The 15,873-nt window shown below is 39.0% G+C and overlaps 1 protein-coding gene across 8 annotated transcripts in view; it reads right to left on the bottom strand.

Annotated features, from left to right (window-relative positions):
- The window catches only part of EBF1 (EBF transcription factor 1), a 272,939-nt gene that overhangs the window by 55,104 nt on the left and 201,962 nt on the right, over positions 1-15,873 (bottom strand). For 4 of the 8 annotated variants that reach the window (XM_032703203.1, XM_032703205.1, XM_032703199.1 and 1 more), the window contains exons 9-10: positions 15,036-15,169; positions 7,704-7,830 (exon numbers count right to left, since the gene is read on the bottom strand). In XM_032703203.1, the coding sequence (XP_032559094.1) occupies positions 7,704-7,830; positions 15,036-15,169 (261 nt within the window). The remainder of the gene's footprint in view (positions 1-7,703; positions 7,831-15,035; positions 15,170-15,873) is intronic. The other 4 variants (XM_032703204.1, XM_032703206.1, XM_032703200.1 and 1 more) reach the window with 1 other exon arrangement.

The raw sequence follows: 15,873 nt of genomic DNA, 5'->3' as shown, positions 1-15,873 counted from the left end.
AGCGCAGGAAGGATGAGTTAGGTACACACACACCCACGAGGCAGCCAGAATTCCCAGCTAACACTCTATGAAATATGCAACAAGTAGTCAAGGACTTGCCTGGGCCAGCAAAAAGATAGTGCCTTGTCCTCAGAGCACAGGACCAAAATGCATTAAGGTGATCAGTACAGCCACTGCTGCTACTCTAGACTGTCCATTTCTGTGGCATTTGTCCCAGCTGAATACCCACACATTAAGAAACAAGGCAGTGAAGCCCCTGGTAGAAACAAAGTACAATTCAGGCTTTTTAGAAATTCATCTCAGCTCTCTGTTTTATTGGCCTTTTTTTTTTTAAAAAAAAACAAAAGGAATAATATCGTATCAACTGACATGAGCTAAAAGGAGAATAAAAAAAAATATTGATAATTTCAGTCTGGAATAAGAGTTTTGAAGCAAAGGTATGAAAATTTAAATGTTTTGGGGTGGGGATAAAGAAAAGAATTTATAAGGCTTATTTTGTGAATCCAGAGGTTAATTAATCACAGAGTAAGTCTGGAACTTGAAAAGCAAAAATGGTTTATTGTCTGTGAAGGTCAGATAACTATGTTATATCATATTCGATAGGTTAAGGTTCCAAGGGTCTACAGGGTTGCATGACAATTGCAGGAATCCTTATAAAGTCTAGTTTATACCTTTATCATTAATAGCTTTCTAATCCTTCACCACAAATTTATAGTTTAGAAATGGCAACACATCTTAAAGATTAAAGGTATGTGACAAACAGTTCATGTCCTTTAATAATCAAATCACATAGCTTAGATTGGGGGCTTATCAGGCTTTTTCCTATTCCATGGTTTCATAGGTAGAGAATACTTTATATCCCTATTACGTGAATGATGAATGGGACCATTGGTTATGGGCTGTTATTTGCTTGGCTGTAGTCAATATGTTTTCTTTGGACAGGGACTTCAGTGATTTATTTCTCTTTTGGCCTTATCACTTATTAACTCAGGGCAGACAGAAACAGCCAAGGTTGTGAATAAGGACTAGTGCCCATTTAGACTTCTAATATCAGAGAAAATATTCTTTTTAATGATCCAGCTACCCTTTGCTGTGTAGACTCTGATTGCACTTCCCTCTAACTAGAAAATAAAGGTCATATTTCTTGGAAAGTGTATACATAAAATATGCAAAATAATATGTTTCCTTCACAGCCAGCTCTATTCTGACGGTTGCTGTAATTGCTTTCATTTTGAAGCTGTCCTACAGGTACACTGCACACTTTTAGTGATTGGTTTTTTGCAGTGTGTTATGGTGCTGCCAGTGTTTGAGAAATACCAAAGATAGGAGGGTTCTGTGTTCCTATGAGCATACAATAGGGATTTTCCAGTTTACCTCCATCATCTTCTCACTGTCTGGTAATACTGTTTTTCCTGAAATCAATTAGGATTCCTCCCAGCTTCCTTTCCTGAATTTCTGCAAACCAAACCAACCACCATAATATTGCTAATATTCCACCCTGTGACTGTCCATACTTCACTCCACTGAGCGTGTCCTAACAAACTTCAAACAAACACTTTTGGAACAACATTAAACCCCCAAACGCACCACCAAATAACAAAGACTGAAACTATTTCCTCTAGAAAGTCTTGTTCCAAAACAATTGCAACCATTTTTTCCCCCTAAGAAAAATGGTGGTTAGACTGATGTTTAGACTGACTCAGCAGAGCAACTGAGTTAATGGGCTGGAACACAGAAAGGGCCAGGTTCAAGCTTAAACTCAAACAGAGATTTCCTTAGGGTAACTTCTCTTTTCAAGGTCTGGTAGCACCCAGATCACATCTCTGATGTCGGGGGGCTTGGAGGGAGAGACTGCACCAATCCCTTCCTTGTTTTCCCATCTGTATTTCACCTGCAAGTGTCCTGGACCCAGCAGTGCTGCACCCAGTTCTCCAGTAACTGTGGTATTATTAAATTTACCAGTAAAAGTTTACATTTACAAACAATTTAATTTCATTCTTCCTTACTTGATTGTGCTGCACTAAGGATTTACCATCTCTCCTCTATAGAGTCTCTCTGAGCTGAGGAACAGATTTTATATGGAGCATGCAAAGTACAGGATAACCTGCAGCACAAGACTCTTCTACTTTTAAAAACAGACACCAGCTCTTATTTTAAACTTTATACATTTCTTTATATTGAAGGATTTTGTTCTGTTCTTCTGTAGCACTCTGTGACTATTTAACTTCAAGACATCCAATACTTTTTATTCTACCACTCTTATTGGTATTTACTAGTGAAAGGCAGAAAAAACTGCTGTTAAAAACAAATGGCATTCATTTGCTAGCTACCAGATCTCATGGCTGGTCAGTCTTCTGGAGAAGTGATGTGCTCTGTATTTCATTTCAGATTAATGACTGTATCTTTGAGGGTGAAGAATTTTATAAACACGTCAGGATAAAACCTGAGACAGCATCAGAGATGCTGGATTTTTTCCTTTATTTTTATTGTTCTGTTGATGGTGCCCTTCTCTCCTCATTTATACTGATCAGTTAAGTGCTCATGATTTAATAATAAATACACATGAATGAGGCATTGTAAAACTAATGAGGTTGTGTGTTACTGATTTTGAGAAAAACTGACACTAGGTTTTAACATTTCTCAGGAACTAAGAGAGACACAGCTATGACCAAGGTTAGCTGGTGTAAGGGTCAAACTCCAGTTTACAGGGATCAAGAAAGGCTCCAGTAGGGCTACAGGAACCTCTTGACAGCCAGATCTGTCTTTTTTCACCACTTCTTTTTTCTTCCTTTTTTTTATTTTAATTTTCTTTTTTTAAGTCTAAAAGCTCCAGAACTCTCCATTCTGAAAACTGATTGTTTCATTGATTATGTACTTTTTGAACTTTGCATAGTTATTGGTGCCCTCTTGAAAGAAGAAAATTTTGCTAGCAAAGGAAATCATTGAAGTTTACCAGGTTGGAAACTTTAGGGACTCAAGATCAGTTTTTAAGTGGTTCCAGTTCTGACTAGATCTCTGTACGTGACTTCAACCTCTGCTTCTAAGGCCATGGACTGAAGTTTTAAATGGTGACATGTAGTTTTTGGTCTCTCACTCTTGAAGGTATTTGACTTAAAAAAAATGAAAAGAGAATGATTCTCAGAAGACAACTACTGCTTCTGTAATGCTTCTGTAAATTAAACCATTTTAAATTAAAAACCTAAAAATGAAGCCACCTAAAACTGAGACTTGTGGAAATGTTAACCAAATCATCTGTAATCTGTAAGGCTCTTCCTGTTTGTACACAGACTCAGATGTTTTCAGAAGTAAATAGAGGGTGAAATGAGGATGGAGCAGGATTTTTCCACACGAGGCTATTTCTTCTTTGTAGGGACTAGGGGAGTGTAAAGTTCCCTGAGAAGCCCTATGACATTTCAGAGAAAGAGGCAGTTTCCCAGAAATTCTGTGAATATCCTGACCTTCACAGCACTAGGATTTCTACATCCCTCCACACACAATGGCCAACAGGGTAACGCAAGCGCTGGTCGGCCCCGGCAGTGTCCACTCTGACCTACTCGGCCCTCACCACAGTTATCCTGGAGGATCAGCACTCGGCATCTGGGTTATTCCCACTGCACAGCAAGTCCTGTGTGTCCACACTGACCCTCCATGCACCCGTTCTTGTTAGCAGCACTTCTAGAGATGCAGCACATCCCCACAGCTTGTACCAAACCCCAAATGAACCGCGGGGAACTTGCCCGTTTCTGTAGGTGCCCTGTCAGCACACAAAAGGTTTAGCCCACAGCCTCCCTGCAGGGCAAATTAAAATGGCCCCTAAATTCCAACTGTATCCAACCACGTAACCTATTTTCAAAAAGAAGGAGCAGTATTTGGGGTACTACTCAGCCAACAATTGTAATTAACCCCATGCTGCACACATAACTCTGGTGACAAAGCTCTGTACTTCTGTCCACTGTGTAGTCCTTTGCTCTGGTTTGGGAACAAAAGCACAAAATCTTAAACTGAGCAGGTGGTAGAAGACACAGCATAATGCATTTTTATGGACCTTCCATATGTCCTTTCCAATATGCAGTGAAATAAATTCTACCTTCACTTACATTGATGCAGTCCCACTCAAAATCTCACACTTTAGTACCACAGCAAAATTAGCCTGTGAAAATCATGCTGTCCAGGATGCATCAATTTTTTTAAATTAGAGCAAAACAAAACAAAATCTCAAAGGCCTGTCTAGGTATCACAAATTTGTGCCAATTCAACCATATATGCCCTGAGTCACCTTGCCAAACTAACTACAGATTTGTATCCCTAATAGCTTTTTTCTTTATCCCAGTTTCTCCAGTCCTAAAATAATGGTAGTGACACATACCTTCATGTCCCAGGTTGTGACATGAAGCTTAATTCACTCAGTGCTCTCCAATGCCAGAAGAGACTTAGAGATGAAGGGGACCACAGGGAAACACTGACCAGCATGTGCAAAATGGACTTTTAATATTATTCCAAAATGAACACACATGAAAGATTTGTTCAGACTTCTGTATTTCTAATAATGTTCTTTCAGGAATGTCAGAGCTTAAAATCTAAGAAGTAATTGCTCTCTAAGTGCATGCTAGTGGCTTGCTCCACAGATGGAAAATAAAAAACTTATGTTTTCTTGTAAGCACAGGGTTGACACTGGTTTATTTCTTTCAAAAATACTCACAAAAGCCAGGATTTCTCTGTATATATGTGACCTTGATTCCTAGATGGCACATGGACTACTTAGAGATCATGTTACTAACTTATTTGCAGTTAAAGGGGAAAGAAAGGCTAAAATTAATGGGTCACTGGGTATTTTCTTCTGAGAACTTAACTACTTAACAGTAAGAAAAAAACAGTTTACAGCCAGGTGGCTTGAGGGGATATTTTGTTGAACACTGATTAAAAATAATTTCTTCTAAATGAGACCTGACCACAAAATGGGACCATTAACGAGCAGGGACATTCTCACCAGAAAGGAAACTACGCTTGATCAACTCCTGCACCGCCTACAAACCCCAGGTCTTTTTCTCTCTCACATACACTTTCTTTTGCTTCCCCACACCTCCCCCCCCCAGCCTTTTTCTCCTCTGCCGTTTTCTTGTTCTTAATAGCAGGGTAAATAAGCAGCAAGTGATGCTGAAATGTTTTCGGCCAAAAACAGAGGCCAAACTCCTCTGAGAAAACATTTGGCCTCTGTGGTTTTGTAATATGTTCCAGAACACTGAGTTCACTGAAGAACATTGTGAATAACTCCCATCGGCTGGAGTGATGCTGGGGAATGTTACTGTATCCCAACTTCCAATTGGTCCATTTCCTGCAGGCCTTGTTAAAAAAAAAAAAAAAAAAATAAAAAAAAAAAAAAGAAAAAAAAAAAGTGCTATGTGGGAGTTAAAACAAGTTCTCATGGGAAAAATGAATGGCAAGAAATTCTAGCTTTAAAAGAAACAGCTAATCTGCTAGTTTGATTGTTCTTCAAAACTTACAATGAACCAATAATCCTAATTAAAACCACTTGGCCTAGTTCTCTAAAGCATCATAGCTTTCTCTATGCTTCGTTTGTACACACCATAGACTATTAGTTTTTTTCTAGTGCTCACTAACAAAGTGCTGACTTTGTTGGGATGGCTGAGCTAATTTCGTGAACTCAGTGTGAAACCTTAGCTAAACAAAATTGTGGTAATTTTCCTTAATTTGTAAAAGTGATTGGAGTGCAAACAAAATTTTCCTCTTGGGTCAATCCTATAATTTTCAATTAACTAAAACTAATCGGCAGGCGTGTACTGAACCTGCATTTTGTTTAAAGGGCTGGAAGGCACTTCTGAAGGTCAGGATGCATTAATTGTTTTTATTTTAGTTTCATTTAGTCCTTTTTAAAAAGCCGCTTTTAAGTTCAGGTTGCCTCTAAAAGGAAAATGCAAATTATGTGAGGTAGGATTTAAGTTAAAATAGCTTTTCTGTATCTATTGTAGCTGCATAAGTAACTGCATAAGTAAGAGAATTGTCCATGAACTGCATCACCTTTGATTTTATCATTATTTTTTAGTATTTCAAAACTTTCATTTCTTGTATTAAAACTAATGTGTTTTAAACACCAACCTGAAAACGCATATATGGAAACACTTTCCCTACTGGGACACCTTATTTCCACACTCAGCCATCTGCTTCTGGGTAGATAAGCTAAACTGCTGCCCTCCTTTTTACTGGAAAAGCTAATTAACGATGATCTGAAAGCAACACCAAAATGGGTCCAAGCCATTTTTTCATTTAAATCTCCCCAAAAAATCAAAAAAAATTTCTTTGCAAAGTCGAGGGGTGCGGGTTTCCCCCCTTTCTTCTCCTTCCACATGCAAACCTGCCATTTCACCAGGCCCAGGTGCAGTCACCCCAGTGAGGCGACACAAAGCAGAGCATAACTTGCTGCAAGTAAGAAAGTGAGGAGGGAAAGGCTTCGTGGTCAGACAGTCCAGAGTTCTGGCCGACACTCTCATGTGTTACATGTCACACACCATCAATTTGCACCAGTTGCAATTTGACCCTTTGCTTTTTCATTTGTTCCAACACATTCAAACTCTGAATAACTTTTTTGATATGGTGTGTATTGTCCAATATACAGATTTCCCACACACTGTTGAAATCATAATGCTCACAAATAAACACACACAGCCTCCACAAGTGCCTGCTTTGTGGCCAGCAAGGCCACATGAACATTTTAAGAGCCAGTTTAAAGAAACCCAGCACATAATCCCAACTGGGGGAGAGGGTATTTGAAAAAGACAACAGAGCTTTATAAGGTACCTTTCTCTAACTTGCTTAGTGTTAAGAAAATTCAAATGAGAGCTTTGCTGCCCAGCTGGAGCACGGAATTTTCTCCTCTGCCTTGAGTCCTTTTGTATAAATTGACAGCCAGAGCAATATATGTGCCCAGTGGAATTCAGGATGCCTCATAGTCACAAGTATTTATGATATATATTGTTCTTAAAGTTTCAGGGAAAATCAAGGACGAGGAAGTGAATTGCATTGGATTGTGTTGAACCACAGTGCAGGCAAACAATTACAGCAGTAGCCCTGTCTGCAAATGTGAACAGTAAGAACATCAAAACCTGGACAAAGTCATTAATTCTTGTAGCATGCACACCTTCTGAGGAATCACTGATACACATTCTTTTTAAAAAGTTAGGCTGCTAATTGATTTGTTTTCTAGGCCATTCTTACAACTACTGAGAGTGGTTTAACATTGACAGCATCTGCAGTGTGCTAGTGTGGGGGTTTTGTTAATAATTCTTCAGGCCAACTTGCTGGACAACATGAGATGAAGATATTTAGCAGGACCCTTCTTGGAAGGCAGGTTTGTGATTCCACTAGTATGTCTGGCTCTTTGTGCTTGCACTCTTCCTCTTTTTCAGTACGAAAGTATCTGTTTCCCTCCTTCCTCCCCCCTGCTGGGTAAAGAGCTGTCCCATTGCGAGGACAAACAAGCAAACAAAAATCCCACACTGGCATGTTTTCAGACTCATCCCCACAGTCACCCACTTTTGAATCCAACCTCAAATTGGAGCCTTCAATGACATCCTCAGCCAAAATAATAAAATGATGAAAGCAGAAGTGTGATACATACCCTTGCAAGTGTGATACATTGCCTGCCCTTTTTCTCCACCTTGTATCTAGTACTACTAAAACATCCTTACCTGTGTAAATGAATCTTCCAGGCGTTCCCTTACAGAACTGCTTAGACTTGTAGGACAATGTGACTTCCACAACCCCTGGGATATGTCGGGGAGGCGTCTGTACGCGGATGGCATGTGGAGTAATCAGCTAGAGAAAACATTGAGAAGGGAGAAGAAAGAAAAAAAGCACTGTTAGACGCTGAACACTTCTTTAATAACAGTTTCCTCTCAGATCATAGTAAACAAGCTTTGAAACATGTAATTAACCTGTCAATGTTTGAATACAATCTTGATGTAACCCACACAAAAGCCAGTGACTACAATATTTACAAGCATTCTCTTCCTCAGCCATAACAACATTATTTCTGTTCTCATACGTGGCAGGCACTTGCTTCCTACTACAAGCATTAGTCCTGGTTTAATGCAGTAACTTCCTTTACAGCAGCAGGATGCCTGCATTTGCTCAGGTGGACACTGAGGTCATGACAGTGTCCAACAAACCTGATTGATAAACGACACATGGTTACACGTGTGAACATGGCACAAACCCAGGCTGAGATTCACTGCACAGCCCAAGCCCAGGGTTTTAAATTCTGGACTGGATTTAAGACACAGTCTCTGAAAATAATAGTAGAGACATCTAGGAGTTCACCAATTCATGGCAGGTTAACTCAAATCTCTTTGACAAGAACAGCAAGAAGAGGTACATAGAAAAGGCGACACTGCTGTGTCCAGCAACAAAGATACAGCTCTGGCACATGGATAATCCTTCTCTGACTGTGGCACATTAACACATCTCCAAAGAGGCAAACAAGACCAAGACCATAACCCACCTTGACAGTGAGCAAAGCCATGAACACCCCATCCAGTCAGTCAACTGCTATATGATCTTAATTGAATCATATGCTGGATTAAGGAATAAATTTCAATAGATTTTTTTAAATAAAAAGCTAATTTTAACCTTATTTTACTAGGAACCAAATGTTTAAGCATTGCTGTAAGGTCCTACCAAAACCCAGACTTTTAATCACTCCTTTGTTTAGGGCACAGGACTAAAAAATAGCACAGAAGGAGAGTAATATCTGCCTGAGAGCCATCTGTCCTATGGAGGGAAATGGCATACACAGTAGGAAGCTCTCCATATTTAAATTAAGAAAATTAATATTAAATCAAGCTGAACATTAAAACCAAAACTACCAGCATCAAATGCTCCAAAAGTTATTCAGATCTACAGAAGTCAGAAGCCATATGTCATATTAGAAATTATGGAAGGATTAATGTCTTATTGTTTGTGAGCTCCAAAGAACATGTTTTAAGGCTCTGCTTCAAAATTATGTGATTTAGAAACTTACTTGTTTTTAAAAGAAACTTGCCTTTTTTTTTTTTTCTAAATTACTCACTCTATCAACTGAGTTAAAAAAAAAATAAATTAACAAAACTAAAACAGAAACAGAACCAAAAACCAAACTTCCAAGGAATGCTTTTACTTAAACTGTGTTGTCTTACAGTTGGGCTGACCTAAGCTTAAAAGTCCAAGCCAATTCTCTCCATGCCCTCAACAGTCAGCAGAGGCAAATAGCCTCTGTCAAATAGCAATTGATTTCCAGTGCTTTAGACACCTCTCACTCATGTTGGGATGAGCCGCTCTATGGAAGCATCTACCTTTCTCCAGTGAACCAAGATGACAAGTTTGGACTAGATGCTTAACTGTAGGCAGCCAAAAATAACTGAGATAAATCCCATTCTCAAGTGGTTCTAGTTAACTGGGTGAACTGGCAAGACAAGAAAAGTTTTTTGGCATTTTTAGGGAAAAAATATTTGTAAAAACAGCCAAGGATTTTAATAGTAAAGGTTAAAATGCTCATCTTACTACATCAGCATGAGCCTTCTATCCCTCACCCCCATTCTGGCATGAGCCATACAGGCAGCTTCTGGTTGTATCTTTGAATTTCCCAGCATTTACTGGTCTGTCACCACTTTAATGTTCCTTAAACATAATTTGTGGCATTTTCCAATACTCATCTTCCCTGGTTCCCAAGAAATGTCTGACCTATTTATGGTCCATTGTTACAGAGAGCTGGGGAGAGTTAGGCAAGTTTCCTGGTTTGTTCTCCACAAACAGTTTGGTTTTCCTTTGTGCTCTGAAGTAAATAAGTTTAACTATGTTTAAAACCACAAATATACAATAATGTCGCCCACGCATTCCCAAAGGGTGAATATTATGTCTGAAGTCCTATGGTTTAGGATGCTCAGGATGTATTTTATTCCTCTCTTCTCTAGAACTAAAGCCTGGGAGGTATACCAGAAGAATACATGTGCCTCTTCCTTTTGCTTTTTCTCCTTAGCATCTGTTACTGCCCACTGTCAGGGACACAGTGCTGAGCTAGGAGGACCTTTGTTCTGGGTCAGCCTTCAGTTCTCATGCACACAGAGGGGAACTGGACAGCTTGATTGCATACTAGAAGTTCCCTATACTGCTGCCATATCAAGAAATTGTCTTTAAGGGACAAACAATATTCCCTTATGCATGGAAACCTGCCCTGTGAAACCCAACTTCGGTCTCAAACTCTGATTCCACGGAGCTGCCAGGATCTGTGCTACGGACTGGGACCAGCTTTCCAAATTGCCCTGGCCCTGTTTTGCAATCCCCATGACCCAACTGGTGCTGCACAGCTCTGGGCACTCCAGGCCCACCCATGGCAAAAGCAAATCTGCCCTTGACTTCAATAACTCCAGGATTATGGAATGCTTTCCTGTCTACATTGTCAACCTGTGGTCTGACACTAGGAACTCACTCCACCCTTTCCTACCATCCTTTCACACTTCAAGACATAATCTGCCTCATATTTTCATGTAAAGCATCCAGAAGAGGCAAGCTATTACCATACAGGGATATTAAAAGTAAAGACACCGGTTCTGGAAGCCTCTGAGCTTCAAACAGTTGGAGACTGGTAGAGAGTTTTGGTGAAACATCATGACATGCTCACCCCATTTTTTTTACAGACATCTGTCCTTGCCCAATGCTGAACCCAAGAAACTGAGCGAGATGAACCTGCTTGTGAGGCCCAGCATGGCCAGTTGTATGTTCTCACCTCAGCTGGGAACTCTTGGTGGATTAACAGACATCAAAACAACCATAGCAATGACATGCTGAGAACTAAGAATTCTTAAATATTACTCATGCACATTTATGAAAACATTTTTTAAATGTAAATCTTGAGTAAGGTATTAACCTGTGATTTGGACATGAACCCACCCGCCAAAATCCCAGATCCATCCTGCATTTAGCAAAGTGAGAAATGGAGCTGGACATAAAGCTACCTGGCAACTGCATTATAGCTATTTGGTGTAAATTCCTACATCTCATCTGGGACATGCAGTGGGTTGCATTAAAACCTGAGTTGGAGATCTTCAGAACAGTGGGAGGTGCATGTCCTTCAAAATCCAAAACACATTTGGGTTGAATGTGTACAACAAGCCTCTTTCTGTGGTTTGTTACTATATTCTAGACATTCTTGTGTGATACAGCATCATTTCACACTCTCCAGAGTGCCAGGTTACTTTCTTTTTTTAAAAGTGACATTTTTTAAGGAGATGTCATTAATCTGAGTCACTAGTTTATTTTTGCATGCTTGAGCTCTGGTTTGTGGTTAGGGAAATGGTGACAATCAGTCATAAATTTGACTTTGACTCTGTGTGAAGAGGACCATTAGGACAGGAATGAAGAAAAATCCTACCAACTGAAGGTAATGACAGCTTTCAGCAAGAACAGAACCCTTAAAGTGCCTATATTTTAAAAAACGACCAATGACTTTGCATGCCTCAATTCTGGGCATCCAGATGCTGCTTAATAAGCCTTGGTTTGCAAAAAGAGGGTGCCTACTCATTTTTAAAAAATGAGTCAGAGCTCCAAAATAAGCACTCAAAAACAGAGACTTCCAAAATCAATAACAAACATAAAAAGCAAAATAAAAAACTATGTCACAGAATTTGATTCAGCAGCAGTAAAAAAAACCGCCAAAAAACAACAAACCACCAAACCAAAAAGTCATCCTCTGTTTTTGTGCTGTACAAAGGTAAAAAAAAAAGATGTTTGAGTGCTTCATCTTTTCTTAATATAAAAGAAAAAGAAGTTGCTTCCAGCTGACTCTGTACAGCTGGAGGAATGTTCTTGGCAGGAAAATGTTTGAAGAAATAGTTCATTTTAAGCAAATATTGTGGAATATTTATAAGAAACTAATTTTGTCTTCACAATCTTGTATTTGCCCTGAAACTTGACTCTTGGATTTTCAGCACCCCATAAGAGAGAGAAACAACAGAGGATTCTTATCAGCAGCTCCTATTTGGAATATTTGCAATAACGCACAGCCCCAGAACCTGGGTAAAAACCTACAAATAACAGCTCTGTCTGTCTGTGGACTGCACAAACAGAGTCTGTCTGGCAAACAGACTATTTGCTGGGAGTTGTCTGTCCAGATTCAGCATGTGCACACGATATACCAACCCTGTTTGTTTGTCGGTTACGAAAGTCCCTTGGAAAAAAAAGGCATTAGGTGGCCCATTTTGCTGAATTCTAAAAATATCATGGGCTCTTAAAGTCATTTTCATAAAGTAATATGGGAGGTACGGATTAATTGAACCTACTGGCTTAGGGTATCTGCATTTCTGCGCAAAATTAATGTGACAAATTAAGTTTTTATTTAGTTCTCCCTGGCTGAGAAAGGTTGCAATTATGTTAGACTGTTTACAGCTAAAATATATGTTTAAATAATAAATATGTGTTTCAGAAACCATTTTAAACCTCTTTTTTTTTTTAACACAGTCAACTCCATTTCAAGCATATAAATATTTCAATTACAAAACTTGAATACATGTAAAATAAATTAAAAATATATTATTTACATTTCAAATTATTTATAACATATACTGCTTGACAGCAACAAACTCACTCTTCAAATGAACAATTTTTTTTTTTTTTGCTTTAACTCTGCTTCTGAGCTGTGGTAGGATTTATATTTTAAATATCCATGCAGCTCAGGTATTTACATGGATTTTGCTATAATAAAATCTGAGTAATATAGGACCTTTACGATAATTATCTTCACAGCACCTCTCCAAAGAAGGTGACTAATCTTATTACTGTGTTAGAGAAAGGGAATTGAACTTTAAGGAGATTATGTGATTTGCCCAAGGTCCCATGAAAAGTCTGTAGCAAAATTATGCTTAATTTAAATATTAGACTTCATTCCCCAAACCACCTGCAATTATAACTGAAAGTGAAGCTAGAAAAATCGATGTGAAAATGCTCTGCAAGACTCACTCTTCTTCTTTAGTTTCTGCCTATCTGGTTTTGTTTGGGATTTTCTGCAGCTCAGTTAAATTATGTTTTCTTTGGACTCATAAAACCACAGGATGAACTTTAAAATTCATCCAGAATACAATGACAAAATAACCTGGCCAGGTTTGCTTAAAACTGGGCCTGACTGGCAACTCAGGATGAACCTGCTCCAAGTTTAAAATGGACTGAAATTCAGAGGATTGACAGTTCAATTTTATACTCTATTAAAATAAAACAAAAATATTCTTCATGGGTACTGAAAATGCTCTAGACGTTTTTAGAAATGGGAAAGCAAATGAAAGAACTTATTTTGTACTTCATAGGTGGCTTGTATGTGTAATTTGAATTATTTATAGATCACTATTATTTAGGGATCACTCAGACAGCTCATGCATTTCTGCACTTGTTTATCATGTTTGTCTGCTTCTTTTAGAAAGAATTTCTCTTCCCCTATAGGATTTTCTACTCCTCTCATAGGTTATGAAATAAGGAGCAATTCTGTAAGGGAGAGACAGTGACACATTTTTCACTCAACACCAGCTTGCAGCCCCTTACAGCATTCACAGCCCACAGACTGGCTTTGCTCTGGACCCTCTCTAATATTATTAATTTTATGACAAGGCCTTACAACCATCAGCAACAATGTTTTGACCAGCACTCACTCTCCTGAGATTAGAAATTGCCAATTAATGGCTTTTTCTAATAAATAGAATCAAGATTTATAATGAAAGATCCAATTCTGCAGTACCAAAATCAGAGCACTTTCCTCCCAGCCTCTTCACCTTTCCCTGTTAAATGTCTGTAGACATAATGGCTTCAATACTAACACACAGGATGCTTACACTGGACCCAGGGGGCACTTTCATGATCACATAAGGGCTTCAGAATAGGGCTCATTTACTATATCTCCTTTTCTGGAATGCCCTTTCATCCACACTTGTCCTCAAGTGGAAGGATGAGAGAGGGAGAGAGAACAGCGAAGCCCATGAAGGACATTAGAGAATACTCTTCACATGGAAAAAATGCTGCCATATGTGCAATGGAATCAGTAAGAGGAATGTGCTGGATATGAATTAAGCCATACAGTTGATATAATAGTTACAGGATATGAGTTAAAGCAGCAGAAGATCCTCTCGTTAATGGGAAGCATTGTACAGATACTTTAGAGAGGCTGGTTTGTCAGTTAGCATGTTTATTTCAGTGTTAAAATAACGAAAACAACAATTTATTGCTAAACCTCCAAAATGGTTTTGAAGAGCCATAAATGCAAAAGGTAAACCTTTCCTTGGAGCTGCCTCCCTGTGCCCGTGGGGAGCTCTGCCACGGCTTCTATGGCCCTGCACACTGGATGTGGCCGCTCGGGCGAAGCTGCCTGGGTTTTAACTTTTCACAGGCTTTTGGGGAATACCAGAACCCATGATTAATTATGTGCAGGGAGAAGAGAGGATTAAAGGAACTGGAAAAAATAGCAACAGCAAAAAGTGGGTAAGAAACAAAAAAAAGATTACTGTGAAAACCACGGGGCCCCCTGCTAAATATGATGAGTCCACTGTGGATACAATACAGTGTATTTGGTTGCAATTATGATCAAGCATCCACACTTTAAGGATATGTTATTCAGAGGTGCTGTATTTCTGCAGTCTCCACCTCATTGAGCTGTAGCTGCAAGCAGCCAATTTCCCTGGAAAGCAGGATCACCTAAATGTTTGTTTCCTGTGGGCCCTTAGCTATTGTAGTGCTAAATGCAGAATTATTCACGTAGGCATTTATCCTTCCCTTTTCTTGTAATAAAATCCACTGAGCTAAATTCTGGGCCAGTGAGAGGAGATGCAAATCCCCTGGCTATAATGAATTTCTGCCACAGGTAAATTTGACTAATTATTTTCATAAACCTGAATGAGGAAAGGATTCATGTCTCAACATTTGTTGCTGATTTAGCATGTGGCATAGAGAAAGGACAGGCTGGCTATAAGCGAGACAAAGCTATTAGACATTACCGTTCAGACAACACCTACCTCACTCCAAACCAGCATGGTGCCGAATATGACCTGTAACCCATCAAAGAAATTGTCTCCTATGATGATGACAGTGGCACCTCCTGTAGTCCATCCTTCACTTGGACTGATGGCTTTGATACATGGTGTAGCTGCTTTTCAACACACATGAAAAAGAGAAGTATTCTGCTGTTAGAACCGGATTTTAATGATAGAAGACGTGAGAAAAATAAAATAAAAGGAGCTTTCATTTCCCCCCTTACTAACAAAAAGATTTCAGCAATCATGTTCTTTCTAGTACATGTGCATGACCTCAAACTATATCGTTGGAAGCATTTTTTTTCTCAATTAATTTCTGTTTGGTTTTATTATCTGCATTGAAAAGAAATTTTTTTAATCCTACATTAACAAAAAAAATCACAGCATGATGGGCAGAGACCAATTGGAAATCAGGACAAATCCCTTTTTTTATTTTATATGAAATATGCATGACCTGAGTTAATAAAACAATCACTGGTAAGTCTTCTTTGTTATCTATCAGAACCCAAATTCATCGAGGAAACTCCCATAAATATTGTGGAAAATACTGGCTAAATAATAAAGGGTGTAACCCTCAGCATTTCTTTAACTATTCTGCAATGAGATCCAGGTTGTTCGAGTATTAAAGCATCCTGCCATGATTAATGCTTTGGCTGCTACAAAAAAACCCCAAACCAAACCCCACAGCCCTGCCATCCAGTCATTCCAGTTGCGTTGCATCTACGGGATAAATGAGAGGCACTGCTCAAAGTAGTCACCTTAAATCTTGGAGTAAGAACTTCAGGTTTAAGATGATGTAAGCAGAAGCAGGCTCAGCTCA

The sequence above is a fragment of the Chiroxiphia lanceolata genome, chromosome 15, assembly GCF_009829145.1.
Source record: "Chiroxiphia lanceolata isolate bChiLan1 chromosome 15, bChiLan1.pri, whole genome shotgun sequence".
NCBI classification, from domain to species: Eukaryota; Metazoa; Chordata; class Aves; order Passeriformes; family Pipridae; genus Chiroxiphia; species Chiroxiphia lanceolata.
This window is presented reverse-complemented; position numbering and strand designations above follow the sequence as displayed.